Genomic DNA, 27,788 nt, shown 5'->3' with positions numbered 1-27,788 from the left:
GTGGTTACTTGGGCACCAGAAAAAAAAAAAATGGAAATTTAAAAAAAATGTTTTGCTCCAATGGGACAGACTTTAAAAAAAAAATAGCTAACTGGTGTTGGATTTAGTTTCAAGCTTGGCCTGCATGGAATGAGTTTTTCCTCAAGACAAAATCCCTTTTCAGAATGAGATAAAACCTTTTCAGACTTCCCTACTTCCATCTACTTGCTGTACCCGACCAGACATTGCGGTTCAAATTTCACCTAGGTTCCAGTCTAGCATGACCATTGACCACAATTAGCACTTTACGCATCTTGGCGCTATTTTCTCTTAAATTGTTCAAATAAACTGTATTTCCAGTTCCCCTTATTGGATTTGTCGTTTTGGTGTCATTTTGTTCATTAAATTTCATACTATTGCTATGAATTGGAGTGTTTTTTTTTTTATTATGTTGTGTTTTTGACATTTGATCTGTTTTGGTACTTCCAAATGCTTTACACATTTTCGTTAAGTTCAGCCGGTCTCCTCTGTGCCACAGCTGCTAGAGGCTGAACTTAGGTTTAAATTACAGAAATCTTTGACTGGACTCAACAAGACAGTGATTTTATTATTTGTGGTGGACACCAGTTCACCCCAACTAATAAATCACTTTCTGAAGTCAGTTTCTTCTTGTGGATACCCTGTAAATCAACCATGGGTTTGTGGACCAATGTTGGACTGACTACCCTGTTCTAACACACATTTTCTCAAAGATTATACACCATAAAAACTTCTCTAGGATCATTGCTGACTTGCTGAGACAATCCCACACTAAATTTCCCCACATCAACAAGGTTTATAACCAAATGTAGAATTTCTAGCACTGGCAGAGATCAGAAATTGAGTTAATTTGGGAGAGGGTGATTAGACTAAAACATAATTCTTCCAGAATCGCTGCTCAAACCATGGTAGTTATGGTGCAGGAGACAATCCACAGAGAACAGTGTGTTAAGTTCAAGTAGTGCCAACAATTTCAAAACAAAGAATAAAACATAATAAAATTCCAAAAACAATATAGACCACTAATAAAATATGTAATGAACAAAAAGACATCAAAATTATTAAAATGGGATAAGGGGAATATTATATAGACATTTTTAAAGTCTTAAGATAAAAAGCACCTAAACAAATAATAATAAGTAAAGCGCCATTGAAAAACAACAGGGTGAATGTGATGGAGCAGAGATCGGATCACAAGGAGGGTTACCCCAGTCAAAGTTTTGACCTTTTGACTTGGTCCCTGAAATGGAAATCAAATTCCTTCACTGGGGCAATGTCAAAGGCTGTGGCACTCAAAGTTGGATATGCCAGTATTCAGCTCCCACTCAAGCCATGGGTTTAGGCGCCAAATGCTCAGTGGGGACAAATCTACATTTCATAGCCAACAAGTTAGCTTCTCCTGTTGGACAGATTTATTGCCTCACCCTGGTCCAAAACATATTCACTTTTCTGCTTCTCAAAAACTTGTAGTGGGATAAGGCTGGAAACTATAGCGAGGAAGGGCTCAACAAGGCCAGACACCTTTAGTGTGCAGTGCCATCAAGCCTGTTTTCATAGTTGGAAAAAGACCTGAGTGAGACTAACATGGTTTTCTGACCTGCCTAGGGTGCAACACATCGGAGTAAGGCTCAAAATCTTTTCAGGTTGAAAACATTACTATAAAAGTTCTAGATACCAGTCCTACAGCCTCATGTCCTCATAACAGGCTTCTAGGCACAAACTCGTTGTCTAGCCAGGGCTCCTCTGTGGTCAGATTTGTGGTAGATATTCCCAGAAACCCTAAAATCGAAGGCAGCTGTACACTTCTTCCCTCTAGAGCAGTTCTAGGCAGGCCTTTAATCACACCCCTATTTAGAAGAGTTCTCCTCTCCTTTGTTATGGTCAGAATTAGTTGTTCCTCCTGCTGAGGTTGGAGCTAAAGTGTCTAGGAGGGACCTGGGAATTAATGGGAGAAAATCCAGGCAGTCTCATGTGGGGTCAGCAAAGAAAACGAAGAAGAGTTAATGAAGTCTGCCCTATGTTCTGCCAACTGGCCTGTACCTCCCAGATGGCTAATCCCTATTAAGTGGCGTGTTGTTAACAACACTTCTGCCTTCCTGGACCCAAGGGTCAGGTTATTGTCCTCTTGCCGGCAGAGTCATTAACTTGATTGAGGAATGTGTACTAGCTGCTGGAGCTGTAATGAGTAGCACAACAGGTTTTAGGTGAGTTCTGGTTCAGGCATCACAAACTATGTTTTTATTCCACTAAAGTCATAAAAAATGTGACTGACGAGTAATTCAGAGGTTAAGTGTAAAATCATTTTGAAATATTTTTCAAGTATTTTCCCCAGCACAGATGCAAAATACACCTAGGCATGCCTTATAGAAAATGTAGCTGAACCTACACAGTGGAAATAAATTGGGCATTCAGTCATGACGAGAGCACATTTCCTAAAATATATAGGGCCAGAGCACATGTATTGTTGCACTGAAGAGCAGTGTGCAGAGCAGAAAAAGACAAAAATTCAGAGTGATCATTCAGCAAATGCAAATTTGCAACACTGAGCAAGTACCTGATTGCTGAAATGGAAAAAGAATGAGTTAGCTGAATTGCTATTAACTAGTAATGTACTGCTGGCACAACGGCTTGGTGTGAAGTGTTCACCTGAGAAATTTTAAAAAACTCCTTCAGAACAAGGAGTAGTCCTACACTTGGTATTTTACAACAAATACTTATAAGCAACTTGTAGCCCCCCTCTCATTAAATTAAGGAATACTCTTAAATAATAATAAATAATGAACTAACATCAGAAGACTTTCAGCAAAAGCTGAGCAAGTTCCACATTGCTGAAAATATTAGACATGTGAGTACAATGAACCAACTGAAAGTTATGCTCTGCATAAGATCTGCTGCAACAGGTTCAGTTCATGTTCTACAGCTTTGCAATGATTAGAAAAAATTTTAATACACCCCCTTCTGGAATTTGCCGGGATATGAAAAGATAGACTGAATCCATTTTCCAACAATTAACTGGGCAAGGCTGAAAAAGATTTGCATTTGTGTCATTTTTACCTTGTTTTCTCCATTTTGGATCAGATAACAGACAACAGCTTGGCAGCCTTATATCAAAATAAAATTGGTATATTTGGGTCAATACCCATCCTGGGTTTGCTTTGCGAAAACGTTAAGTTAAAGGAGAAGAGCTCTACCCCTTGAAAGACCGTTATTGGGCCACTGTTCTTAGTAGAATGTGTGTTTTTTGGAACCACTAGTAGATGCAACTAATTTCTGAGATGTTTTGTCCTGAGATGTTTAGATGTTGACTCCCCCCCAAGTATTTCAAGAGGATTATACAAAAGACCCATGCGTCCATCTGAAAGCAGTCATAGATCAATTGGCATACTGAGAACAAATGGGTGGATACCCTCTTTAGTGTAAATCGCCGTTGTCTACATTATTAAAATCTGTTTGCCTAGAAAGTCTAATTCACAAATCTATTCACCGATGCTAGGCTATTCCATAAAAAACACAAAGGATTACTAGAATAAATTATTGCAGTCACTGTTCTATCACAGTAGAGTGATGTTCTTCCATTGTGACGCCATCAAAAGATATATTACCTAATTTGGGTTCAGTGATCAGGATCATCTCGTATATGTATTGGTCATGACCCATAAATCCTAACAGCTACTATCTGGTAACTATCAAATAATAAATTGTGCAAAGATGGTTAATGGTTGATTGACAAGTGATCCAAGAAATGTAGAGCAACCATTAAAATACATACACACATTCATGACCTCAACAAATTATCTTAAATCACAACATTTATTTGTGGTTTACATCATACAATTGAGAACTAGTCTAGATCTAAGTCTATCACATCATCTCATCTGCCAGAACTGGGCTATTGGAATGTAACTACTCTTTCGAGATTGCATTGCTCGTATGGTTTTTGAAATCTGGTGCTGTAGAGTATTCCATATACTTAGGCTTTGAAGGGCTCTAACAGCAGATTACATACTGACCTGTTAAAATAACCGAAGAAACACCCATACCACTGAATACCTTTAAAGTGCACTCTCCAAGTTAAAAGTAATCTAATTTTCACCCAAACTGCTGTATTTTGTTAATGTGTATTCTCTTTTATTCAAAAGGTATTAAAAAGGCACACACCTTAAGGACTTCTTATAAGGGACCAATAAAAGGGCTAGGTTCTCATGGCCCAACTTTAAATTAGATGCCACATAAGGGGGGTGCCTGAAACCTTCATCATGCGCAATGTAGGAGTCTGAGAGAGCATAGAATTAGGGGGCGGAGAAGGAGGGAGCACACTGCTGGCATTGCAGCAAACGTTCCCCATCACATTCTGGCAAATGCGATTCATCATATTTACAGTAACTCACAAGCGAGGACGTTCACCATCAGTTGGTGCAGCTAGTCAATATTTGCATTCCTGGATGCCCCAAAACAAACAGATTGCTCTTTGCAGATGAGAGCCAACCACTAAAACCAGAATACACTTGGCGGACTGTTTTGAGTTTTCAAGTATTATTATGAAACATGCAGTGTCCATAAAGACCGTCACAAGCGTAAAAGAGATCAATGAAATAAATAGCGAAAAAGGTCCGTGCAAATTAGTACGAATCAATTCCCAATGGCAATCTGATAAGTAACTTGTAAATTAAAAATCCCCATTTGCTAAAAATACATGTACTTTAAAAATAGAGGTGAAGAGATGTCCTTCTGGTTTTCCCAAATTTCACAGTCTGTTTTATAATACTAACACACAGAAATTGTCAGAGTTAAAAGTTCGATGAAGTACTAACGGGAGGGACTACGTTTCATGTACACAGGATCCATTCCTTTACACTTGGCCTACTTCTGTCCCAAAGATGAGCATAACGTTTGTAAAACTGATTTTTAGACTTTATTTTGCTGGACTCAGCACGTCCACAACGGCTTGCCTGCAAGTCTAAACTCGGAGCTGATTAAACCAAGGGTGGAGCCACAGTCACCGTTCTTTTTGAAGCACCTGGCAGATGCATAAAGCACACATCAGTGATTCTTCTGCAGTCCCACAGAGCCTGTAATTTAGGTCGGCTTGATTTTCTACGAGGAGGAAGGCTGGAAACAGTTAAGCGAATGCCAAACCTAAGCAGTATGAAATTACTTTTAAAGTTTTCTTTAAATGCTATGGGTACAGTAGGGTTGGGGGGGGGGGGGCGAGTTAAAGTGGTGTAAGTGGTTATAATTAGCTAAGAGTGGTTTTGTTTTGCAATTGAAACCTTGTCTTTCAAACAGGACTTTTGGTGTGTCAGTTTGCTCAATGCTTTTTTGAAACTTTTTTTGTCATTGACTGAGACCAAAGATTGTCCACCTCTAGATGACTTACAGATTCCCCCAGGTAACGCCTGTGAGGTGAGACTCAACTTGTTGTACTCCTCTTGTTCCAGAGTATCCGGTTGGGCTGTACATACGTTTTTAGGAATGTACTCCTACTTTCTAAATCTTGTTTGACCTGGCCAAACTCTAGACATGCCTGAGCTGTATACTTGGGCAATCAAAAGATGTATCTGCTGGTCTGGGCAATCAAGCGATCCAACAATCACGAGGTGGACTGTTGCAGGCACATAGGTAGCGAGTTTACCTCCCTCACTGTTTAGATGTTGGGTTGTCGGAACAGAGGGGTGCGCCAGTGGCTTAGAGTGGTACAAGACCAGGTATATCGAAAGTGGCCCACCAAGCACCCCCGAACCGATTGCTCCGTGCTGATGAGTGTCAACTAGCATGAAAAACATATGCAATAATATTCATTACTGTTGTGTCAGCACTAGGTGGGAAACTCTTGAGCATGTGCATGTATGAACATTACTGAAGACTGCATCTGCCAGAATGCCTTGGGTGGACTGGTGCAGAAAGACAGACAGCTCTCGGCGCCCCTCCCCCTCGGTTTAAAATCCTGTTAACAAACCTGTTAACATTGTTATGAGGCAATGCATTAACCCCTTCTCCTAAAGAAAGATCTTTAACAAGAAAAGCAAAGAGTTTTCTAATCTAAAACGTATTTTATTACTTTGTAAACCTTTGTTGGAATGTTTAGGGCATAATGGCTTGAGTGAAATACTACATGATAATTACGTACAAGGATAGCAGATACACGCGTCTTTGCGTGTGGAGACTATCTTTCTGAAGGGTCTCAAACTCACCAGGGATTTGCTACCCACGTGTACCATTGGCTATCACAATGTGTGTATCTAAATGGACGATACATATGGTCCACACAACGGAATTGAATTTGACTGAGATTTTCAAGAGAATATATAAGGGTCATAAACATAGCAGCCTGGATGCCATAACTAGGAACTGGGCACTAACTAGTGTTTTTTGCGGAAAGCCGCATATTCATTTTGATTGCCTGGTACAATACATGATTTTTCTGCATCACAGCTCGCTAATGGGCGTTGGTCTTGAAAGCATCTACACCGGACGAAACCATATTGTTATTCCCATATTGCCTCGAAAAAGTCCAAGTATAGACGGAACATGTGTCGGCAAAAGCGTGTGCTGGGAATCTTTAGAACAATTAATAAAAATCACTTGGAGACGTCTTTGGACTTCTTACATGGTTTATGTAGCTGTTGTCTCATTAGATTGTCCTTATTAACACCCGTCAAAGACTGCATTTGTATTTAAATCTTGTTCATTACCTGTCCAATACTGTACTTGGATGGTTATACATAGTAATGGGTGTGCTGTAACAGCTTTTTCTTGAGTGTACTACTACATAATAATAGTTCTTTAAATAAGTAATGCACTCAAACATCGTAGTAAAGAGTTGTTCGGGAAGTTGCTGACTATTGTGGGCAACACAAAGTTGGGTCAGATCTATTAAGGTTACTGGCCAGTACCATTCAAATGCAAAAATGGCATTTGCAAGAGGAAGCACGCAGGAATCTGCTTTTAAAGGACAACATTGACAACCAGGACCATGGCACCGAACCTACACCCTGAACCAGTGACGCCACCCAACCGACCCTCCTTACCTGAACCGCTGTCACCACAGAAGACACTGCAAAGGCTATGTAAAGCATCCACTCCGGAACACCCATTGACCCCTGCCCGCCCCACATCTTCCACAGCGCCGCCCTGCCATCGCACCAGAACTATGGCGGACAATCAACTGCGCCCTCGAAACAGCCACGTGCCCCAATGACTGGAAACGTGCCGAAGTCAAACCTCTCCTCAAGAAGCCCTCCGCAGACCTGACAGACCTCAAGAACTACAGGCCCATCGCTCTGCTCCGCTTCGCTGCCAAAGTCATTGAGAAAATGGTCAACACCCAGCTAACGCACTTCATCGAAACCAACAACATCTTTGACTCATCTCAATCCGGTTTCCGCAGCAACCACAGCACCGAAACAGCCCTCATAGCCGCCACTGATGACATCCGCACCTTCCTCAAGGCCACACTGAAGCCCTCATATTACAGGATCTCTCAGCAGCCTTTGACAGCGTCTCCCACCGTATACTATCTGCCAGACTCCATGACTACGGTATCCAGGGAACTGCCTTAGACTGGATTTGTTTGTTTCTCGCTGGCAGAACACAAAGAATAAGACTCCAGCCCTTCCTCTCCGAACCCACAGGGATCAGATGCAGAGTACCCCAAGGATCCTCCCTCAGTCCCACGCTTTTCAACATCTATATGGCCCCCCCCCTCGCAACCATCTTCAGAAAACACAGACTCAACATAGTATCATACGCCGACGACGCCCAGCTCATCCTCTCCCTCACCAAGGAACCCAACATCACCAGGCACAGTGTTTCCAGGAAGGAATGAAGGGCGCCACATCCTGGATGACCAGCAGCTGCCTCAAGCTCAACTCGGAGAAAACGGAAGTCTTCATCCTCTGACCTACCCCCTCCGTATGGGACAACACGTGGTGGCCCTCTGCCCTTGGAAACCCACCCACCCCCACCCCCACGGACCACACCCGCAACCTTCGCATCATACTCTACTCCTCACTCACCATGAACAGCCAGATCAACGCTGTGTCCTCCACATGCTTCAACACCCTCCGCAAGACTTTCAAATGGATCCCCCTGACTCCAGGAAACCGTCACCCACACACTTATCACCAGCAGGCTGGACTATGGAAACGCGCTCTACACTGGAATCAACAAAACACTCCTTCGAAAACTCCAGACGGTCCAGAACGCCGCAGCCAGACTTGTCCTCTGCATCCCACGACAAGACCACATCACCCATGCACCTCCGGGACCTCCATTGGCTCTCCGTCAAAAAGAGAATAACCTTCAAACTACTCACACATGCCTACAAAGCCCTCCATAACACCGGACACCAATACCTCAGCAAAAGAATCTCCTTCCATACCCCCCAAGAGAAACCTCTGCTCCGCCGGCATAGCCCTAGCCAAGGTCCTCCGCATGCACAAAGCCAGAACGGGGGGAGAAGATCCTTCTCCTACATCACAGCCAAGACCTGGAACGTACTCCCTCCCACAGCATCAGAAGAAGCTCTACACTGCAAATAATCAGAAAGGACCTCAAGACCTGGCTCTTAGGATGACATCGGAGCTGCCCGAAACACCCTCCCTCCCTCCCTTGAGACCCTCACAGATGAGTGGGGATCTCTATAGACCCCTGATTGATTGAAAGGAAATTTTGTAAGACCTTAAAGCTACAGGAGGTTTCGATTTTCACCTCACAGTAACAGATTAACTTACTTTGGGCAAATGTGGTTCCTGCTTTCAAAGTATTATAACAAAGTTGTAAAATGTTTATATGTTCAATGAATGAATAAAATGTGTGACGGAAGTCATGCTGCCCAGGACTGGGTCCCAACTGGGGTGGTGTGGTGAGCAAAAGAATGATGGATTAAACCCAGATCCTTGTGACTGGGGGTGAATGTTTGCATTGTCCAGCATTTCATCCATCAATTGTTTCTTTTGCATATGTCGCCCTAAGTGGGAAGGGTATGCCCAGACGTGGGTCCCGTGCTCACTACACCACTGGATTCAAGCTAGCCTGGCTGATGAAGGGTGATGCCCTGAAACCGGTCCCAGGATGCTTGTTTCCGGTCCAGGAAGGACCTGGCTTGGCAGTTCGGGCTGGACTGTTCCCATTAGGAACAGGGTCAAGTCTGATTTGCATATGGCTGGGTCCCAACTGGGGTGGTGTGGTGAGCAAAAGAATGATGGATTAAACCCAGATCCTTGTGACTGGGGGTGAATGTTTGCATTGTCCAGCATTTCATCCATCAATTGTTTCTTTTGCATATGTCGCCCTAAGTGGAAGGGTATGCCCAGACGTGGGTCCCGAGCTCACTACACCACTGGATTCAAGCTAGCCTAGCTGATGAAGGGTGATGCCCTGAAACCGGTCCCAGGATGCTTGTTTCCGGTCCAGGAAGGACCTGGCTTGGCAGTTCGGGCTGGACTGTTCCCATTAGGAACAGGGTCAAGTCTGATTTGCATATGGCTGGGTCCCAACTGGGGTGGTGTGGTGACTAAAAGAATGATGGATTAAACCCAGATCCTTGTGACTGGGGGTGAATGTTTGCATTGTCCAGCATTTCATCCATCAATTGTTTCTTTTGCATATGTCGCCCTAAGTGGGAAGGGTATGCCCAGACGTGGGTCCCGTGCTCACTACACCACTGGATTCAAGCTAGCCTGGCTGATGAAGGGTGATGCCCTGAAACCGGTCCCAGGATGCTTGTTTCCGGTCCAGGAAGGACCTGGCTTGGCAGTTCGGGCTGGACTGTTCCCATTAGGAACAGGGTCAAGTCTGATTTGCATATGGCTGGGTCCCAACTGGGGTGGTGTGGTGAGCAAAAGAATGATGGATTAAACCCAGATCCTTGTGACTGAGGATGAATGTTTGCATTGTCCAGCATTTCATCCATCAATTGTTTCTTTTGCATATGTCGCCGTAAGTGGGAAGGGTATGCCCAGACGTGGGTACCGTGCTCACTACACCACTGGATTCAAGCTAGCCTGGCTGATGAAGGGTGATGCCCTGAAACCGGTCCCAGGATGCTTGTTTCCGGTCCAGGAAGGACCTGGCTTGGCAGTTCGGGCTGGACTGTTCCCATTAGGAACAGGGTCAAGTCTGATTTGCATATGGCTGGGTCCCAACTGGGGTGGTGTGGTGAGCAAAAGAATGATGGATTAAACCCAGATCCTTGTGACTGGGGGTGAATGTTTGCATTGTCCAGCATTTCATCCAGCAATTGTTTCTTTTGCATATGTCGCCCTAAGTGGGAAGGGTATGCCCAGACGTGGGTCCCGTGCTCACCACACCACTGGATTCAAGCTAGCCTGGCTGATGAAGGGTGATGCCCTGAAACCGGTCCCAGGATGCTTGTTTCCGGTCCAGGAAGAACCTGGCTTGGCAGTTCGGGCTGGACTGTTCCCATTAGGAACAGGGTCAAGTCTGATTTGCATATGGCTGGGTCCCAACTGGGGTGGTGTGGTGAGCAAAAGAATGATGGATTAAACCCAGATCCTTGTGACTGGGGGTGAATGTTTGCATTGTCCAGCATTTCATCCATCAATTGTTTCTTTTGCATATGTCGCCCTAAGTGGGAAGGGTATGCCCAGACGTGGGTCCCGTGCTCACTACACCACTGGATTCAAGCTAGCCTGGCTGATGAAGGGTGATGCCCTGAAACCGGTCCCAGGATGCTTGTTTCCGGTCCAGGAAGGACCTGGCTTGGCAGTGCGGGCTGGACTGTTCCCATTAGGAACAGGGTCAAGTCTGATTTGCATATGGCTGGGTCCCAACTGGGGTGGTGTGGTGAGCAAAAGAATGAATGATTAAACCCAGATCCTTGTGACTGGGGGTGAATGTTTGCATTGTCCAGCATTTCATCCATCAATTGTTTCTTTTGCATATGTCGCCCAGGACTCTGGCAGCCACATACATTCTGGTCAGTTGTGACTACCCAATCACCAGCAACATCAATCTTGAACCCATATGGGCATCCCTAAAGCCATGACAGTATGCCCCATCTGAGTAGCAGGCTACAACGGCACTTAAGCCCTCATACTACTGGGCCTCACAGGAATTGAGGACCCAGTCCATGAAAGCCACACCCAGGGTCTAGCCAGGAGTTTTGGTTTCCTCCCTTATGATGAGAGGAAGCCTCTGCTTTGGCTCTGCTATACACGGGTGTTCCTCTGCTTGAGTTCTGTTCTTCACCTGTGATCTTTGCTCTCCAGTTGAGACAATCTTCGAAGCCAGATGCCAAATTCAATTCTCAGAAGTTTTCCGCTTGCGACCCTGCTTAGAAGTTCTTCTGCTGGGTCACTTCAAAGAATTTACTCCTGTCATCGAAACTCTGCAAAGAGATCCCACGCATCCTTGGAACTCTTCAACCTTTTTCATTACTGTCTACTTCCGGTTAATGATTAGCTAGGGAAAGTTAGATGTATTTGTTTGGATTGTGAAACTCCTGTTGGATACCTGATATGCCACCTGTACCTATGCACTGGAATTCTACCTCACCTTCTAAGCTGTGCTGTAACATTGCTCTAATCTTTCCAAAGGAATAATGTGGTCATGAGTATCATAAAACGCAATTATGTTGAGGAGTATCGGAGCTGTTTTTTCCCCTTTGTCCATAGATAGGAGATCATGGAGCTTTGATTCATTCCTGTTGGCAAGGCTGAGTCGATACTCCCACTGGTCGGAATTCAGATTGATGGTCATAAAGAAAATTACTGCATTCCATACAATCTTGTTGCACTTTTATCCTTTCCATGATCTTGTTCAGGAATAGCAGGTTAGAGATTGGCAGCAGTTGAAAATTCTCTTTGGATCATCAGAAGGTTTTTTCAGGATTATGATGGTCCATTTCAGTGGATCTGGAATGGCCTCTGGTTAGAGAGTTGAAGTTATCACCCCTGTAGCATAGTTCAGAGGATGAAAGGGGTTGTTTGAAACATCAATTTGAGCATGGGTACTTTAGACACTTTTGTGTGTTAGGCAAGCACAGCTGTTCATCAGGCTGAAGAAGCAGGAATGAAGTGAAAGTAGACTGCAAAAGTGGCGGCAGAATAGAAAGGAGAGGGTAAGTGTTCTGGTGACTGGAAATGTCTTCATGGATCTTGACATTTTGGGGATGAAGAACTTGAGATCTTCAAAGTGTTGTGAAATGGATTAGTCCATTTAATGTAGATGTTCGTTCTAGATGTACATCCTTTGGGTGAGTGCTATGAGGATGCATTTGGCATAATGGTTTTGTGCTATATTACTTATATTGCTTGTAAGAGATTTTGTTTATTTTCTACTGCATGAGACACTTGCCATGGACTTGCCAATAGATTTCATCTCAGCAAACTCTCTACTAAACCATTTGATCACTGCTTTAATCAAAGTCTTATGTTTTTTGTATTTAACAGGTGCTATGATTGGTAGAGGTTGGACAGCAAGGTGCCATGGCTTACTTCATTAGGTAGGTTAACTTTATCTAGAATGTAGAATGACCAACTCTGCTGAGTTTAAGTTTCTAAAATGCTTGATCGGGATGATAGGTGTTATTTTTGATACAGGTGGTGAACTTCTGTATTTGAACTGTCAGGTTAATTTCAACAAAGGAGTGGACTGTCCTTATTTGAAGGGCCAGGTCAGATGATTTAGGACAATGCAAGGGAATAGGTGTTCTAGCATCATTTGTTAGCCTGCAGCACCCTTACTGGAAGATGCTGTTAAGCAAGTTTGTAGAATACTTGCAATCTGTTCACCAAATTAAATCCTCAATGATCAGGATTTAGTTGGCTTAGGATTGTGAGTGTCTGTTCCAACAATTTCTCCAACTGTAAGCCTTTGAGGAAATATTTCACTTCTACAATAAAGGGACTATTTAGATTAACAAAGGAGGGGATATCTAAGACTAGAAGGACGTGCAAGTTAAGCTAATGTTGTCCACGCAGGCCAGGTTGATATTTAACTCCAAGGCAATCCCCTCCCACTCGCTTAAACATCTGTTCTTTAAGCCTATTTTCAGGCAAGTAGGTAGAAGGTTGTCAAGAGCAGTAATGGAGTAGTCACCAAACTATGACCCATAACAAGCACTCTTAGAGATGACAAAATCGAATACATTCAGAGCATATTCATTACAATATGGAATCGTATTTTGCTCTCGAGGGAGGCAAAGGTAACATTTGTAAAGTTTTTCTATAAAGAATTTAACAAATATATTTGATCATAGTTATATAATGCACCCAAAGTGTGAGGGTAAAAAAGGTAAGAAAGTAAATTGTCTTTCAGCGGAAATCAATGTCCATCAAATATACGGATTCACTTTAACATATAAATATGATAGTGCACGCAAGTGCACGCAAAGGCCCAACACTACAGTTTGTTCATACAAACATATAAATAGTGAAGTATGTGTTATTACAGAGGACATTAACACCCAGCCTCATGGTATGTGCCTAGGAACACTCGGACCATCAAGTGGATCATATTTGGCTACATAGCTTCACATACTTTACAAGAAAACAACAAATACTGCAAGCAAACTTTAAAAGGAACAAATTATACTACCTTAATGGAAACCCAGAGAACGGCTGATTAGCGGAATCCGTGGTCTGGAAGAAACCAAATTCTGTGCACGTCTGATAAACCCACTGTCTACCTGTGAAAGTAAAGTTAAATGTTTGCAAATTATAGAATACAAAAATGTAACTATGCACTCCAGGTAAGTTAAAACTTTTCATTTATTTTAAAGAAATGGGCTATGTCTTGATGTGATGAAATGTAAAAAGTTTTATGGAATATTCACAGAAGGTAAAGTGAGTGGAAACGACTCACAGAACTTGTGGTTTGAATCCATAACCAAGGAGATGGAAGAATCTAGCTTAGGAAACATTTGTTCAAATGACCCCCATGGAAATTTCTAAATAGATACAGTCAGTCCTGAACTCACGTTTCAGTGCCGTAAGGGTTGAATTATTCTGTGGATTGACGCTGGATCACAACAAATGGAAAGTACAGCTACTGCATGGAAAAGTCTCACAGGAAAATGGATAAAAATGATTTCAAAAATGGTATTTGACAGTCAGAACAGCAACATTTTTAAAGCTAACTACAAGAACAATAAAACAGTGAACACAGTATCTCTACAAATGACTGGGAATGGCTGGGGAATCTTGCAAGTCAATTAGGTATTACATATCCATTTAACACACTACACTCATTAACGGTCTCAAAAGAAATTAAGCCAAATATGTTGTAGTCATTGAGCGCCAACTATAAAATTCAGAAAATATAAAAATCAGAAGGGAGAGATGCATCCAGATTCTTTGCACCAAATTGTGTGTAAGCTCTCATCCTTGAGTTTGAGAAAGAGGGCACTTTGATACAGTTTAGAAAACGAGGGAAAAATCCCTGGCTCTGTTGTTCATTGCATATCATATGGCCAGTCATAAACGTTTGCAAGGTCAATTACATGAGTAATTATTTATGACTCCCAGAATGCTCTGTACTCTATACATTGAATTTTCCAAACAAAAGTAAAATGACATCATTCATTGAAAAATATTTTTCAATGCTGAATTATCATTCATTTTATTTGCCTTTGCTATATAGGTTTGATGAAAGCTTTTGTTCACATAATGCATTTCAGGGTTTTATGACTTGAGCAAGTGTCATTTGTCATTTATGCTTGTTATATTAAGCTTGAAGAGACGCCTTCAGTCTGGAAGAGTACCGGATAATAAATCAAATTTAAATAAAATAAAACATTTCAAACTTACTTGTTTCCTCTAATTAGATTACCTTTTGCCAACAAATCTTCCAAACCTCCATATATAGGTGACAAGTAAGTATTATGTGAGGCTGCATTTATAACCTGAACATAAATAAAAGGAGAACAGATTAGCTAGTTTATCCCTTTAATTATTTGATTTCGGTCCTGCTACCAACTGTCCCTGTTGAGCTTTGTCTTTATCTCTAGAATGCCAGCTAGAGCTTGGACCAAACTCTACAGTTGATTTTATATGTGCGACTGTGCTCTGCAGTCATTCATGCCTCTGAAGCGGCTTCCTTGCTATGTCTGATGTACCTACTTAAGCAGAATGTTCTTTTCTGGCTGTGGGATCATGAGGTTGGCATTACGTTTACTTGTCTGTCACCTTATTGTTCGAAATCCCCACTAAAACTGGTTACTATGAATTTTACTTAATTTTCTTAAAAAGGATATTACATTTTCTTATTAATTTTATCTTTTTGGTGGTGCCAGTATGTATATATATTACCTACTGGCGGTCGCCAGTAGGTAGTTATAGTTAGGACCTAATATCCATAGGAAATCCGCATTATTCTATTTAGAATAACTTTGGCACCGGTTGACGAATCTTCGTGAAATTTTCAAAACTCGTGGCCCGCTCCGGTCTGCTCCTATCCTGAAAGTCTCGGGGTGATTCGTCAAGCGGGGGCCGAGAAAAAAGGGGGGTCCCAAAACGTGTTTTCCCCATGCAATTTTCCATAGGGACCCTTAGTCGCAGCTACAGCCCGAACTTGTGAATGGAATTACACCAAATTTGGCAGAAAGGTAGACCTTGTTCCAGAGTCGTGCCTTTTGCTTAAATGGTGTAAATCTGTTCAGTAGTTCCTGAGAAAATCAAAAGTAAAATCACATATATATCTGGGCGGAGCCTAACCACACATCTCATCGTGAGATCTGATTGGCTGTCAGCACTTCATCCAAGAAGTGTTGGCAGCCATCTTGGGAACAATATACAGGATACACCTCATTAAAAAGCATTGCAGTTAATAGAAGGTTTTAAGACTTTAGTTACATTATAAATCATTTGTTGATGGTACCATACTCATTCTAGGAATTGTGCTATGTTCTAAAGTGATTTTACCATGTGAAAAAGCCTTCTGCTGGGATATCATGAACCATGTTTGAGAGAAAACTATTTTCTCATGCTTTTCCCTCAGAGGTTTGGAAGGTGATCTATAAGCTAAAATGAGAGCATATTTTCTGTAAATTCACATTATCTTTCTCAGTCATGTGAGAATGAAGTCTGATGTACATCCAACAAGGGCAGAGACTGTCAGTTGATTCCTTTGTGTTCTACTGCAGCTTCCCAGAGTGTTCCAAAGAACAACTAGAGCGCTAACAGTCCTACTTATGACAAACGTATGGCACACCTGAAGCCATCTTGATTGGAATAAAGTGGTAACTCTTAAAACATTTAATTTAAAAAGGAACAAAATGAGGGGGTTCATTTTGCCATCGAAAGTATGATTAGTGCTGCAGGAAGAAAAATTAGGGCACATTTTGAGTGACTTCTCAATTTCTCTTCTATTTCATTAAAAATTCTGACATGCAAACTGAAACATGGAATTTCAATACCAGCAGCACACTTTCCTGGTGTGCAGTAGCTTTACTACAGTGATCTAATGAGCAACTAGAATGCTAACATTCTGAATTTATGGCAAATGTGTGACACATCTGAATGTCTTCTTAATGTTCAAAGTAAAAAATCTGAAAGTATTTCCTACTGAGGAGACTGTAGTAAATAAGGAAATTAGGAAACTTCATAACAAATAAGTCTCCCAAGATGGCCACCAGAGACAAAAGAGCCCAAATGTACCACAAATATCACCCAGATGTAGCCGAAGTATAGCCCAAAGACAGAATGTCACAGAGTGTTCTAAAGAACAACTAGAGCGCTAACAGTCTTACTTATGACAAAAGTATGGCACACATGAAGCCATCTTGACTGGAATAAAGTGGCAACACTTAAAACATTTAATTTGCAAAGGAAGAAAATGAGGGGGTTCATTTTGCCATAGAAATTATGATTAGTGCTGCAGAAAGAAAAATGAGGGCACATTTTGACTTCTCAAATCCTCTTCAATTTCATTAAAAAATTCTGACATGCAGACTGAAACATGCACTTTGAATACCAGCAGCAGACATCCCTGGTGAGCAGTAGCTTTACTACAGTGATCTAATGAGGAACTAGAGTGCTACCATTCAGAATTTATGGCAAATGTGTGACACATCTGAATGCCTTCTTGATGGAACCAAAGTAAACAAGCATTGAAGATGCAATAGGTCTCGCCCTCGTTTAAGTTAAAGCAATTCTGTTTGTAATTAGGTGGCTTTTTAGCTTTGCTTTTAGAAGTGTTTTTCAAACTTTCGTGTACATAACATGCATATGCATGAATATATGTATGCATGCATATATATTTGTATTTATATAGATATGCAGATTATATATATGTATGTATATATATACACATACACATATAAATGCATATATATATGTGCATATGTGTGCGTGTAGAGAGGTAGAGGTGGAGAGAGGTAGAGAGAGGTAGAGGGTAGAGGATGAGTAATAGATAGAGAGTAGAGTGAGTAGCAGAGAGTGTGTAGTAGAGCGTAGTAGAGAGTGAGTAGTAGAGAATGAGTAGTAGAGAGTTAGTAGAGAGTGAGTAGTAGAGCGTGAGTAGCAAAGAGAGTGAGTAGTAGAGCGTGAGTAGCAAAGAGAGTGAGTAGTAGAGTGAGTAGTAGAGAGAGTAGTATGGAGTAGTAGAGTAAAGAGTGAGTATTAGAGAGTAGTGGAGTAGTAGAGAGTAGTGGAGTAGTAGAGTGAGTAGTAGAGTGAGAAGTAGATTGAGTAATAGAGAGAGTAGTAGAGAGCGAGTAGTAGAGTGAGTAGTAGAGAGTGAGTAGTAGAGTAGTAGAGAGTAGCAGAGTGAGTAGTAGAGAGTAGCAGAGAGTGAGTAGTAGAGTAGTAGAGAGTAGTAGAGAGTGAGTAGTAGAGAGTGAGTGGTACAGAGTAGTAGAGTAGTAGAGAGTGAGTAGTAGAGAGTAGTAGAGAGTAGTAGGGTAGTAGAGAGTTAGTAGTAGAGAGCGAGTAGTAGAGAGCGAGTAGTAGAGAGTGAGTAGTGGAGAGTGAGTGGTACAGAGTAGTAGAGAGTGAGTAGTAGAGAGAGTAGTAGAGAGTAGTAGGGTAGTAGAGAGTGAGTAGTAGAGCGTAGTAGAGAGCGAGTAGTAGAGAGTGAGTAGTGGAGAGTGAGTAGTAGAGAATAGTAGAGAGCGAGTAGTAGAGAGTGAGTAGTAGAGAGTGAGTAGTAGAGAGCGAGTAGTAGAGAGCGAGTAGCAGAGAGTGAGTAGCAGAGAGTGAGTAGCAGAGAGTGAGTAGTTTAATTTAAAAGGAACACAATGAGGGGTTCATTTTGCCATAGAAATTATGATTAGTGCTGAAAAAAGAAAAATTAGGGCACATTTTGAGTGACTTCTCAAATCCTCTATTTCATTAAAAAATTCATTCATGCAGACTGAAACATGCACTTTGAATACCAGCAGCAGACTTCCCTGGTGAGAAGTAGCTTTACTACAGTGATCTAATGAGCAACTAGAGTGCTACCATTCAGAATTTATAGCAAATGTGTGACATATCTGAATACCTTCTTGATGGAATCAAAGTAAAAAACTGAAAGCATTTCCTACTGAGGAGACTGCCTTCTTGATTGAACCAAAGTAAACAAGCATTGAAAAAGCAATAGGTCTCGCCCTCGTTTAAGTTAAAGCAATTCTGTTTGTAATTAGGTGGCTTTTTAGCTTTGCTTGTATTAGTGTTTTTCAAACTTTCATGTACATAACATGCATATGTATGCTTATGTATGCATGCATTTATATTTATTTAGATATGAAGATTATATATGTTTATATATGTATGTATATATATGTATATATATATACACACATACATATATATATGCATATATATGTGCATATGTGTGCAGGTAGAGGTAGAGAGAGGTAGAGAGAGTAGTAGAGTAGTAGAGAGAGTAGTAGAGAGTAGTAGAGAGAGTAGTAGAGAGTGAATAGTAGAGAGTGAGTAGTAGAGAGTGAGTAGTAGAGTGATTAGTAGACAGTGAGTAGTAGAGAGTCGTAGAGAGTTAGTAGTAGAGTGAGTACTAGAGAGTAGTAGAGAGTGAGTAGTAGAGAGCAAGTAGTAGAGTGTGTGTCGTAGAGAGTGAGTAGTAGAGAGTGAGTAGTAGAGAGTGAGTAGTAGAGAGAGTAGTAGAGTGAGAAGTAGAGAGAGTAAGAGTAGTAGAGAGTGAGTAGTAGAGAGTAGTTGAGAGCGAGTAGTAGAGAGCGAGTAGTCGAGAGCGAGTAGTAGAGAGCGAGTAGTAGAGAGCGAGTAGTAGAAAGCGAGTAGTAGAGAGAGTACTGGAAAGTGAGCAGGAGAGAGTAGTAGAGAGTGAAGTAGAGAGAGAGTAGTAGAGAGTAGTAGAGAGTAGTAGAGAGTGAGTATTAGAGAGAGTAGTAGAGAGTAGGGAGTAGTAGAGAGCGAGTAGTAGAGAGCGAGTAGTAGAGAGCGAGTAGTAGAGAGCGAGTAGTAGAGAGCGAGTAGTAGAGAGCGAGTATTAGAGAGAGTAGTAGAGTGAGTAGTAGTGAGTAGTAGAGAGAGTAGTAGAGAGAGTAGTAGAGAGTGAGTAGTAGAGAGTGAGTAGTAGAGTAGTAGACAGTGAGTAGTAGAGAGAGTAGTAGAGAGAGTAGTAGAGAGAGTAGTGGAGAGTGAGTAGTAGAGAGTGAGTGGTAGAGTAGTAGAGAGTACTAGAGTGAATAGTAGAGAGTAGTAGCGAGTGAGTAGTAGCGAGTGAGTAGTAGAGAGTGAGTAGTAGAGAGTGAGTAGTAGAGAGTACTACAGAGTGAGGAGAGAGAGAGTAGTAGAGAGTAGTAGAGAGTGAATAGTAGAGTAGTAGAGAGAGAGTAGTAGAGAGTGAGTAGTAGAGAGTGAGTAGTAGAGAGTGAGTAGTAGAGAGTAGTAGAGAGAGAGTAGTAGAGAGAGAGTAGTAGAGAGCGAGTAGTAGAGAGCGAGTAGTAGAGAGAGTACTGGAAAGCGAGCAGGAGAGAGTAGTAGAGTGTAGTAGAGAGTGAGTAGTAGAGAGTGAGTAGAGAGTAGTCCGTGTCAGTTGGTGTCAGTCAGTCAGTGTCAGTCAATCAGTCAGTCAGTCGGTCAGCCAGTGTCAGTCAGCCAGTGTCAGCTAGAGCAGCTCTGATGACCTGGTTCTCTCCCTCTAAAGCAGCTCTGCTGACCTGGTTTCTCTGGCTCTACAGCAGGTCTGCTGACCTGGTTCTCTGGCTCTACAACAGCTCTGCTGACCTGGTTCTCTGGTTCTAAAGCAGCTCTGCTGACCCGGTTCTATGGCTCTAAAGCAGTTCTGCTGGCATTGTTCTCCAGCTCTAGAGCAGCTCTGCTGACCTGGTTCTCTCCCTCTAGAGCAGCTCTGCTGACCCGGTTCTCTCCCTCTAAAGCAGGTCTACTGACCTGGTTTCTCTGGCTCTACAACAGCTCTGCTGACCTAGTTCTCTGGCTCTAGAGCAGCTCTGCTGACCTAGTTCTTAGTCTCTAGAGCAGCTCTGCTGACCTAGTTCTTAGTCTCTAGAGCAGCTCTCTGCTAACCTAGTTCTCTGGCTCTAAAGCAGCTCTGCTGACCCGGTTCTATGGCTCTAAAGCAGTTCTGCTGACCTGGTTCTCTGGCTGTAGAGCAGCTCTGCTGACCTGGTCCCTTGGCTCTAAAGCAGGTCTGCTGGCCTGGTTTCTCTGGCTCTACAGCAGCTCTGCTGACCTGGTTCTCTGGCTCTAGAGCAGCTCTGCTGACCCGGTTCTTAGGCTCTAGAGCAGCTCTGCTGACCTGGTTCTCTGGCTCTAGAGCAGCTCTGCTGACCTGGTTCTCTGGCTCTAGAGCAGCTCTGCTGACCTGGTTCTCTGGCTCTAGAGCAGCTCTTCTGACCTGGTTCACTGCCTCTAGAGCAGCTCTGCTGACCTGGTTCTATGGCTCTAAAGCTGCTCTGCTAACCTGATTCTCTGGCTCTAGAGCAGCTCTGCTGACCTGGTTCTCTCCTTCTAAAGCAGCTCTGCTGACCTGGTTCTCTCCCTCTAAATCAGCTCTACTGACCTGGTTCTCTGCCTCTAGAGCAGCTCTGCTGACCTGGTTCTCTCCCTCTAAATCAGCTCTACTGACCTGGTTCTCTGACTCTACAACGGCTCTGCTGACCTGGTTTCTCTGGCTTCACATCAGCTCTGCTGACCTGGTTCTCTGCACTCACCCGACTTCGCGAAAATTCATTAAAAATAAGTTCATTATAAGTACAAATATATTATTTTTATGAATATCTTAGATAATCTCTTGCCCTAATATGTATATTAAAGACACATGCATATCATTTTGGAACATAAAATATTTTTGTGGGAGTTGCGCATCCAGCGCGCCCCAGCACGTATACGACGTCACGCGGGACCTGGAACCACGCAAGCATCTCGTACCATAATGCGCATGTGTCGCAAATGTGTGGGAGCAGTAGTCGCGGACTGGTCGCATACAAATCGTGCACGTCACGTAATATCAAATGTATATGATGTAACTGAAAAACACACAGCCGTCGCACACCGTACGCGGATCCTTCACGACTTTTCTAAATTTGCAGCTAGAATGCGCACACCCACCGTGATGTGTACGCTTTGAGTGCGCAACTCCGAAAAAAAATCAAAATAATTTCTTTTTTTTAAAGAAAATATAAATATATTAAAATATAAAATGAAAACAAAAAAATTAATCAATATTTCAGTTTTAATGTTTTAAATTATTTGTTGTTGCAATTTTCAGAAAAATATATAATGTTATTTAATGAATAAAATATTTATAAATAAACAGTTAAACTGTAGAAAATCAGTACAAAAAAATAGGTAAAACTACTATCACACTTAAAAATTAGCATTTAAATAACCTTTGAAATGCACTGAAAAAAACCATAGGTTTCAGAGACGTTATAGTTAGAAATTAGCATTTTAAAAAACCTTAGAAATTCACAGAAAAAAACCATAGGTTTCAGGGGTGTTCTAGTTAGCTGGCCATTTCACGCGTACAAAACCATAGAAATTCCTCCGTTATAGTTAGTTCTGCTAACTATAACTCGCACGCCAGCAATGCACTGCAGATGATGTCACATATTGCATCATTCATGACATGGTAAGTGACATCACTGATGACATCACTTGGGACATCTCAAATGACATCACTGATGACATTATCCACTTGACAATCTGATACACCTCATCTTACACTAGTATAACCTTTCATCACTCACTGTAAAATACAGAGTACCATATTTGAAACCATTGACACACCAATACCAGTTACTACATACCCACTCACTGATTTATAAGTCTACACACACAACTACCCATTCAACAACAGAATCATTTATACATGCAGTCACTAATTAATAGAACACTATCAAATGCACCTATACACATATATAGACATTGACACATCAGCCGTCATCTCAGTCAGTTATGCAGTCATCCTACTCACTCATGAAAAAAATTAATCACACTTACATTTACTAACTTACACAATTATACATACAACACCTCATTTATTCAAACACATAGTAACTCATAGTTAATATGTTAAAAAATCACCATTACAATTATACACTCATTCATATAGTTACTCACAATCACTGACTCTTACACATACTTATTTATATACACCAACTCTCACATACAATTCCTTTTATTTTTTTACTTTGTTGAAGATGTACAACTAAAACATATATTCGCTCACCAACACACGAATAAATACACCCAGTCACCCAAACAACTGTTTCCACATGCACTCTTAAACCTATACACCTAGTCAATCAACTATTCACACTTCTATGCAAAGAGTTACACACAACCCATCCAACCACACACAAACTCAGTGTCCCATACAAATACTCACCCAACTAATCAATAACTAATATACACACTCATGTAGTTAGTGACCAACTGATGCAGCATGTTATACAACAACAGAGACAGTGATGCACACATTCACATAGTTTAGTTACTAATCCATGTATTAAGTGAGACACTTTTAATTACTCACTTGAACAGACAGTCAGACAGCTACAAAATACTCCATCCAGACAGTTATATATCCACTCAATCTTCAAGACAGATTAGTATATATATAATACATATTTAAATTTCAAACTAAACCACATTCACTGGATGATGTCATCGGTGAGGCCATCAGTGATGTCATTTGAGATGTCATCAGTGATGTCATCAGTGATGTCATGAATGATGCAATATGTAACATCATCAGCAGTGCATTGTGGGCGCGCGAGTTATAGTTAGCAGAAGTGAAATGGCCAGCTAACTAGAACACCCCGGAAACCTAGGTTTTTTTTCTGTGAATTTCTAAGCTTTTTTAAATTCCAATTTCTAACTATAACGTCTCTGAAACCTATGGTTTTTTCAGTGAATTTCAAAGCTTTTTTAAATGCTAATTTCTAACTATAACGTCTCTGAAACCTATGGTTTTTTTCAGTGAAAAAAAAAAAAAAAATATATATATATATATATATATATATATATATATATATATATATATATATATATATTCACTGAAAAAAACAGCTTTCAGTGGCAAAATAGTTAGCTAGTCTTTTCACTCTTACAAAACCATTGAAATTCCCCCGTTATAGTTAGTTCAGCTAACTATAACTTGCGCGCCCGCAATGCACTGCTGATGACGTCACATATCACATCACTCATGACATGGTCAGTGACATCACTGATGACATCACTGATGACCTCATCCAGTGAATATATGCTTTTTTGAAAATTAAATATGTTTTATATATGTATATCTCAAGGTCGATGGAAGAATAAATGGGTATATAAGTGTCTAAATGGATGATTTGTTTTTGAAAAATTGATTGTATAACTGACTGATTAAGTGTATCATAGTGAATACATGGCTTAGTGAGTAATGTTTAAATATGTAAATATCTGTATCAGCCTCACTTTGTGTATAAGTGGCTTCATGGGTTGGTGAGTAGCTACATGAGTGTCTATATAGGTTATTAGTTGTTTTTTTGAGAATCAGTATGGGTGTCTGAATGGTTCGGTGGGGGGTATTACGTAGTGCATAGGTGCATGAATGAGTGACTCACTGTTTGTATGTGTTGAAGACAGCATGTGTGCAGGACTGTATGGGTGGATGAGTGTGTGCATGGGTGTGTTAGTGAGTGAATGACTTTCTCAATAGTGTCTTTATGAGTAACTACATATGTTTTAAACTAGTATATGTGACTTTTGGTGTATATAAGTGAGTATATGTGAGAGTGAGAGATTGGAAGAGTTCCTGTATGAATAAGTATGTGTTTCTATATGTGATTGTTTAAAAGACTAAGTATGTGTACGTTTCTGTAGAAGTAAGTGTGGTGGTGTGTGTACAACTGGCCTTCGATTCCAACCTTGAGCGCAGAGTTCAACCAGATGAGCAGAATAAGGGCTCTTTTGTCTCAAAGGGAGGTCGCTTTAACTTCATCCCGTGAAACCTTTCTTCTTCACGTGGCAAACACCCGCACGGAGATGCAGGCGCTTTGGAATACTGACCTCCCCTTCCATTTTGGAACGTTGATACAGACTATCTTTAATGCCTCGTCTACGACCGGCATAGTCCATTTTTTTAACCTAGTGGGCTCCGGCCCAGTGACCTCCTTTCAGACTATTTTTGGTGTGATTCCCGCATTTTTTCACTCTATTTTTTCCAGCGTCTTCGGAGGTCTTCCTTTGCTTCTTGCTGGAATACTTTTGCTGGTTTGCGTCCTACGCAATGGCTGCGCAATTTGCGTACAGAGACAACATGCCCCGTCTGTTTCATCTGCGCAACCGGATGCTTGAATACTATGGCACATTGCCCCTGGCGACTTTAAGTGTCGCGTATGGATTGTCCTTCCGGTTTCCATTCTTTACTTGTGTACAACCCGTCTTTCACTGCCTGGATTGTCCTTTCCAGTGGGCTCTGGATTTGTGCCTTTCAACCTCGGTGTCACCTGTACCGGATTTTGGTCAACTGATGGGCCCCTTAACGGCTCATGAGTATGAATGTTCTGGTGTTGGGTTTATGGCCTTGGGTGCGGCACATGGAGTCCTTGGTAATTGGGCCATCGAAGAGGCTGCGATTGACTTTCTGGAACAAAGTTATATTGAGGAACCTTCCTGTTGTCCCCGTGTGGTGCTGGAGGCTCCGATTGTGAGTGAACACGTGTGTTCCCTCCCCCTGTTAAACTGGATGGCAGATACTTTTGCGGAACGCTCCAATGATTTCCTCTTGGAGGCTGTTGCAACTTATTGTGCCTTATGGATTGACTTTTTATCTTGGTCGACCCTTGATGTATCGATTGATGTAGTTTTTTTTTTTTTCTCCCATTTTTTCATGGTTTTTTTCCACCTGACGACATTTTGTTTTCTTTTTTCTCTGTTTTTTTTTCTTTTAGAACTTACACTTACTTTATATGGACTTATAGTTCATGCCCTTGGTTCCGTTCTTTCTAACTTGAACTCTGCGTTCTTGATAAGTGCGCCCCTAGTGGTTAGTAGTCCGATCAAAGGGGGATGTAGTGTGGGTTAACCACGCCCTATGTACAACGCTAAGTTAGCATAACCTCGAGGGCTGTTAGAAAGCCAGCTTGCTGCTTCTGCTGCTTTTGCATGCGACACTGTTGTTACATGTTATTCATTTGAGAACTGCTGACTCGACTTTGCTTCACATGAGAACCTTCTGTTGTTTAACATCCTTAACAGCGAGCAGTGACCTTGGTCTGTACACCGTGTAAGGAACGAGTCTGGGTCACTAGACGGGGCAGGTTGTTGTGTTCAGGTTGATCGTACTACTTCTTAGCCATAACATACATACAGCTGCCAATACCTGAAAGACGAGCCCTTTAATATTACAGAGCAGCATGTTTTCTGTTACATTCGAAACGAAGAGCTGTTGCAGGAGAGAGCCTAGCTGATCCTGTGATGTGATTCCACTAAGCTGATCTATAAGGTATGGGGTCCCCCATGCAAGCCTAAGAGACCTTCTATTAGTCTAATAATACCTTATTAGTTGCTAGAGAAATGAGGGTGGTTGTGTTCCACGGTCATTATTCTTATGATTGCTCCTTTCATTTTCTATGGTATTGTAACTATGCTGATGGTGCTGATCCTAACCATTTGTCTGCTTGTGTTAGCCAAAGTACTGCATCTTAGGACGCGAGGTTTATAAAATAAACTCTTTAAACTTTTACCGTGTCTTTGTTATTCTGTTGTGGACTGATATATAGCTACCAACGGGTATTTTGGGTTCCCACCACTCCTGAGAATATCTAAGTCGCTTGTTCTGGGTTGTCTATACATTGGGACCGCCGAGCTAAATCTCGGATAACGAATGTGACACTAAGCTAGTCGGATAGGGGTTCTTAGTTCTGAGGGGAGTTTCTGGTACACCACAATTCTCTGAGGTCCTGGTTTCCTGCGCATAGTTCTGTGCATAAGCAGAATCCCTGCAACAAGTCCAAGGAAGAGGCTGAGGCGTATCTTTTAAAGTGAGTGCCAACAAGGGTTTGGCGATCAGAGAGAAGTTAGGGATCCACTGTCTACAATAAGAAGTGATACCCAGAAAGGCACGTACTTCCCTTTGTGTGGATGGTACAGACATTCGCACAATCGCATGTATTCGTTCTGGTGTCAAACGTCGTCCCTCCTTTGTGAGGAGATGACCCAAGTAGGTAACCTCTCGACAAACATATTGTAGTTTGGAAGGTGAAACCTTGTGATTTAGTTTAAACAAGTGGCGCAACAAAGCAATAGTGACGTCTTTGCAGATATCTTCTGAATCGGCGACGACTAACAAGTCGTCCATGTATTGAATAAGAGCAGCACCAGACGGCAAGTGAAAAGTATCTAGATGACATTTTAAAGCTTGGCTGTAAATGGAGGGACTTTCACAGTAGCCTTGGGGTGCGCGCTTAAACCGGAAGCTTCGGCCTCCAAGAGAAAAACCAAAAATGTCCCTACTCTCTTCTGCAATGGGAATACTAAAGAAGGCATTCTTTAGATCGATAACAGAAAACCAAGTCGCTGTGGAAGGTATCATTGTCAACAAAGCAGTGATATCTGGAACAACAGGAAATTGTGGAATCACAATTTTGTTTACTTCTGGCAAATCAATTACGAAACGGTACACAGGAGGCTGAGAAGGATCAGTACGTTTAAGAACAGGAAGAATAGGACTATTACATGTGTTACCTCTGGTTTCGTCAACCACATCCTTCCGAATTAAGTCATGAATGATTTCCAAAAGCGCTCTCTCACCTTCAACAGAAATTCTATACTGTGGGATGCGTGGTAATTCAACATTGGGCTTGAGAGTGACAACATAAGGCGGAATCTCAAGACAACCCACATCGTTCGGACCCGTGGCCCAAAGTGCTGCTGGAAGAGAAAGTAATTCAGGAGGAAACTGATCTTTGGACAAATACATTTGGGAGATCAACTTCTGTCCTAGAGTAAGATGTACGCCTGAAGGAGAACAATATATTGTAGCATGCATTCTTTTCAATAGGTCTAGACCCAACAGATTCTCACCGCAACCATTCGTTAACAGAAGTGGAGCTTCCAAATCATAGGGACCAACTGAAATAGGCAAAGGGCAAGAAACTGGATTGCGAACAGGGGCGCCAGAGAATCCTACAGAAACATTCGTTAAGCCAGACAAAGGTGCCCCAGGGAGTTTTGAATAAATGATAGAACTTCTCATTGCTCCAGTATCCAGAAGAAATGGCTCTGAAACACCCATTGTAGTGACGTTAACATAAGGACCATTTTGATCTACTGGGATTGGCACAACTCCCTTACTTTGTCCATGGCTGTCCTAGTTAGCATGAAGGCTCTCAT

The 27,788-nt window shown here is 41.8% G+C and overlaps 1 protein-coding gene across 1 annotated transcript in view; it reads right to left on the bottom strand.

The window, feature by feature from the left end:
• Positions 1 to 27,788, bottom strand: part of LOC146785399 (putative serine protease K12H4.7) — a 625,777-nt gene that overhangs the window by 49,718 nt on the left and 548,271 nt on the right. The window contains exon 7 of the mRNA XM_085634403.1: positions 13,579 to 13,669. Coding sequence (XP_085490529.1) covers positions 13,579 to 13,669 — 91 coding nt within the window. The remainder of the gene's footprint in view (positions 1 to 13,578; positions 13,670 to 27,788) is intronic.

This window comes from Triturus cristatus, chromosome 11 (genome assembly GCF_964204655.1).
Source record: "Triturus cristatus chromosome 11, aTriCri1.1, whole genome shotgun sequence".
In the NCBI taxonomy this organism is placed as follows: domain Eukaryota; kingdom Metazoa; phylum Chordata; class Amphibia; order Caudata; family Salamandridae; genus Triturus; species Triturus cristatus.
Note: the sequence above shows the minus strand (reverse complement) of the source record. Positions and strands in the feature narration are given on the sequence as shown.